Raw genomic sequence first — 4,406 nt, forward strand, 5'->3', positions numbered from 1 at the left:
GGGGGAGCAGCGGGGCTGAGATGTTTAATCTGGGCGCCTGTCGTGATGAATCTCCCAGGATCTTCTTGCTGACTTCTCCGTATGGTATCGGTCATCTGGTGAAGCAGTAGAGCGTCCGAATAAACTGCAGTTTGCAGTAATTCCAAGAATCTTCCCATTTTTAACTCCTCCCTTCCACATAGAGCCGCTGGGACCGGGAGTGTGTGGGTGTTCCCCAAAACAGCCCTGGCTGGTGCCACAGCCCCTCTGTGCCGGGGCTGTACGGACCCCGGGGGGGTGACATCCCCTCCATATGGCAAACACAGTGCTCTGACGTCCTCTTGCCTGGAGCCCCTGGGACAGAGCTGTGTCTCCCAGGCGTTACTCCCTTTCTGCTCTGATATTTCCAAAGGCCTCACTTTCTTTCTATTTCCAGAAAAAGTATGGACCCAGATTTGTCACCTTTAATTCAGCCTCTAAAACTTGTGCCTCTTTTAGGGAGCTTTTTTAAAGCAGGTCCAAATCACTGCGCGAAAACGTACCTTTTCTGAAGTGCTGGAGGAAATGACGCTTCCCCCCTGGCAGTCCTCACCAGGGATGCCCTTTCTTTTGGGTCACAAAAATCCCCCTGAGCATTGGTGGGGCCGCGTCTGTGGCAGTCGGTCTCTGGAGGACAGGGGAAGGGGGAACAGAGAAAACCGTGAGCGAGTGGCCTGGCTGTAGTGCCGTCACCTCCGAATGAGGGGCTGCGAGTGGGAGCTCAGGAGTGCTCCGGGAATTCAGAGCTGCCGAATGCTGCCTCGAATGTTCCCCATCCCCATCCCAACCAGCAGCTGCCGTTTGCCTTTGAAATCTTTTGTACAAAACCTGTGGCCCGCCGCACCTTGCTTTTGCCAGATGCTCCAGGGAGAGCGAAAATCATCACCCCCCTCTCCAGAGCAAGGTGGTAGATCTTGGTGAGGAAGAGGAGGAACGAAGTGGCTGACCTAGCGTCCCCCAGCCTGGGGTTAAGATCCGCGCTCTGAACGAACATCTGTCCCAGTGGCTGGGGTCCATCCATCGGCCCCTGTCCTGGCCGTGCCCTTTGGGCAGCTGGACTCGCCTAAGGCTCGGTCTGCTCTGCTGCACGCTCAGCTGTGCAGGAGGAGGGATCTGCCCTGCGAAGGGCTTGCAGAGGGAGGGAGGGAAGCTCAGACCATGATAACCATCTGCAAGTTTGATGGTTTGTAGAGCCATCACCTTGGAAAGCGGTCTCGGATGGTGAAGGTGGCCGGGCAGAGCTCAGCAGAGAGGTCACACCAGTGGTTGCGTGTCCCCGCAAGCTTCAGAAATGGGGACAGGCAGCATGGTATGAACTGGTGTGCTGATACCTGGTGCTACCTGAAAAACCAACTCAGAGCAGTGGGTAGGGATAATGCTGGTGGGTGTTTTATTGCTTGTTGTTTTGGGAAGTGGTGTGTCTCTCATGATGCACAGGGGGTTGTGCTGCATCTCCATGGCAGGGGTAGCTCCCTGGGGGATGAAAGCATGGCTGCGTACGGAGCTGCTGAGTGTTCGTGCCTGTGTTTGACCCTGCTGCCTCCTGCAGCCGAGTTCAACTCATCCTCTCTCCAGCATTATCCCCATGCTGGGTGAGACCCGGCTTGACTGCGGGGACCCGTTTCCCAAATTGGCAGGGCACTTGCAGTTCAGACCCCCCTCACAGGCGTGCCTGGCTCCCCCTCCTCATCCCCCACACCTCCTGCTCCTGGGCCAGACACCATCCCCCGGAGGGAGCTATAAACCAGCAGCTCCAAGAAGGCAGGCATCACGCTACGAGTGCTGGCTTAGGGAATAAGTTACCTTAACAAGCTGAGTTGCGTTGTTCTCCTGCTGCTTTGACACATGGACAGTGTTTTTTAAATGGTCTGCTGGGTAGCCCGTGCCTTCCTGCCGCTCAGGCGGAGCATCGCTCAAATCCCTGTCCTGCTTAAAGGCTCTCTCCCTTCCCGCAGAGCTGGACCGCGGCCTGACCGAACCCCAGATTCAAGTGATTTGCCGCCAGATGTTGGAAGCCCTCCATTACCTCCACAGCAAAAGGATCATCCACCGTGACCTGAAGGCAGGCAACGTGCTGCTCACCCAGGATGGGGACATCAAGCTTGGTGAGATGCTCGGCCACCCTCGTTCGGAGAGCGGCTGTGGGCGATGGTGCACCATTTCAGGCTACGCCAACGAGAGCCGTGTGCTGCTGGGAGCTGGATTGTAGTGCTCGGCTGTGCCCGAGCGCGGGGCAGGATTGAGGGATGCTCTCTGCCTGTGGGACATCAGCTGCCTGTTTGCTGGCTGATGAGCTCGAGCAGGAGAAGGTCGGGGAAAACTTCATATCGTTTCGTGGGAGGCCAAATTAACCATCGAGCTGTGTGCTGGGCTTAGCCCCTCGCCGGGCACCGGGACTCCCCGAGTCGCAGCTGTGCTAAGGCCCCTGATGGACTTTCCTTTCATGAATTTGTTTAATCCTTCTTTGAAGTCGATTTTTATACTTTTTGGCCTGCTCAGCATCCTGCGCAGGGTGCCAGTTGGCAGGGCTGGGAGCTGGAAGAATTCATCTTATCTCCAGAGCAGGTCTGGTGGTGACAGGGTGAGTTTTGCCAAAGGGTTGCTTTGCCAGCTCGCTGTGGGCTTGAGTTAAATTGGCGTCCACCTACCTGCTGGGGGATGAGAAGGTAGCTTTTTCTATAGGGTCTAGTCAGAGAGGTGCAGATCTCCTTCTGGACCCTGACAAGGGGTACCGGCAGCTGTGGGGCATTCTTGGGATGATGGAGACCAGCCAGCCCGGGAAGACGGAAACTTTCCTGTGACCATGGGTTCTTCTCTGGCATAAGAAATGCTCAGCTGGCTTGGGCCAAGGATGACCCACAGTCAGGGACTCCCTGAGCCTGGGGCGCAGATGGATAACAGCTCCTCTGGAAGTGATCAGGCCCATCTCGGAGAGAAAACTGACCCGGACTGGTCTTACCAATTTGGGTTGGCTTGGCTTCAGCAGCTCTCTGTAGAAGGGACACAATCAGGGAAAGGCATCACGCAGTGGCTGCTGTGCACAGGGATGAAGGGAAGAGAAGTAATGCCACTTTCATTTTTCTGGTGTAAAATGAGACTTTTTACTATGAAATAGCAGTTCTGAAAGTAATCTGCCATGGAACTGCTTTTGTTTGTTTGTGGAAAAGATCTCGACTTCCCTCTAGATGTGTTGGGTTTGGGTTACAGTAGGGGTGGTTGTTATACCCCTGTCTTCTAGTACATGGGAGGGGAAGGTCCCTGGTGGTCGCGTACCCCAAAGCAAATTTAATTTCTGATGCTCAGTTTAGAGGAAATAGCACACTGTATCATGTTCTTGCCTTAAATGTGTGTTTGCTTTTAAATCTTCATTTCAGCCAAGTGTGCTAATTCAGAAGGGTCGTTCAGTTTTCCTACAGCATCTAATGTTACTGCTCTTTGCAGCTGACTTTGGAGTGTCTGCCAAAAACATGAAAACCTTGCAAAAGCGAGACTCCTTCATTGGGACCCCTTACTGGTGAGTGACCTGCTGGTTAAGAAATCCTGTGTTCGTGAGGAGCTTTGCTCTTCTGAAAATCAGGCTTGCACAGAACTTGGGAGCTGATGGCCTGTGGGATGTGTTGAACCATAGTGCCTTACCGAGCGTGGATGGGAAGATTTTAACAAGGAGTCTGGGCCAGTGTCCACACGTGCAAAGCTTTCCCGTGCCTGAAGGGAGCTGTGAGCAGCCTCTGCGGTGCGGGACCATTGCCCAGTGTCACGGTGCCCTGAGCTGGTTGAGGGGCCACCATGTTCCAGCCTTGGAGGAGCGAGGGACGCACATGTGCTCGCGTGTGCGCGTTCGCCGCTCCCCCCACCCTGGGGGTTGGAGTGGGCTTTGAAGCGGCTCCAAGCACATGGGAACGACTCCTCGCTCCAGAAATGCAATCTCTAAATCACCCGACTTGCTGAAGGAATGGAATCGGCGAGGATTAATTTATTGTCTGAAGCAACATCCGCGCCAGATGTCAATGGCCTGGGGGTTTCCATGGGCTGCCTGGGCTGCCTCGGCTGGGCTATGGAAGAGGGAGGGTGTTGGACCCCTTAGCAAAGATGCTGCTTCTTCTGAAACCCAAAGCTGGGAGGAAAAACTGCTTTTTGTGCAATGCTGGGGATTATTTACAGCATTTAATTGCTGCTGCATGGCTGACGTGTGGCAGTGGTGTCAGCCCTCACCATCCCTGCTCCTTGCTCTGCCCCTTGCAGGATGGCCCCGGAGGTGGTGATGTGCGAGACCATGAAGGACACTCCGTACGACTACAAGGCGGACATCTGGTCCCTGGGAATCACGCTGATCGAAATGGCCCAGATCGAGCCGCCCCATCACGAGCTCAACCCCATGAGAGTCCTGC

General features: G+C 54.9%; 1 protein-coding gene across 1 annotated transcript in view; it reads left to right on the forward strand.

The window, feature by feature from the left end:
- The window catches only part of STK10 (serine/threonine kinase 10), a 45,973-nt gene that overhangs the window by 27,226 nt on the left and 14,341 nt on the right, over window positions 1-4,406 (forward strand). The window contains 3 exon segments of the mRNA XM_009882089.1: window positions 1,974-2,123; window positions 3,460-3,532; window positions 4,261-4,404. Of these exon segments, the coding sequence (XP_009880391.1) occupies window positions 1,974-2,123; window positions 3,460-3,532; window positions 4,261-4,404 (367 nt within the window).

This window comes from Charadrius vociferus, unplaced genomic scaffold (genome assembly GCF_000708025.1).
Source record: "Charadrius vociferus isolate BGI_N301 unplaced genomic scaffold, ASM70802v2 scaffold3, whole genome shotgun sequence".
Classification (NCBI taxonomy): Eukaryota; Metazoa; Chordata; class Aves; order Charadriiformes; family Charadriidae; genus Charadrius; species Charadrius vociferus.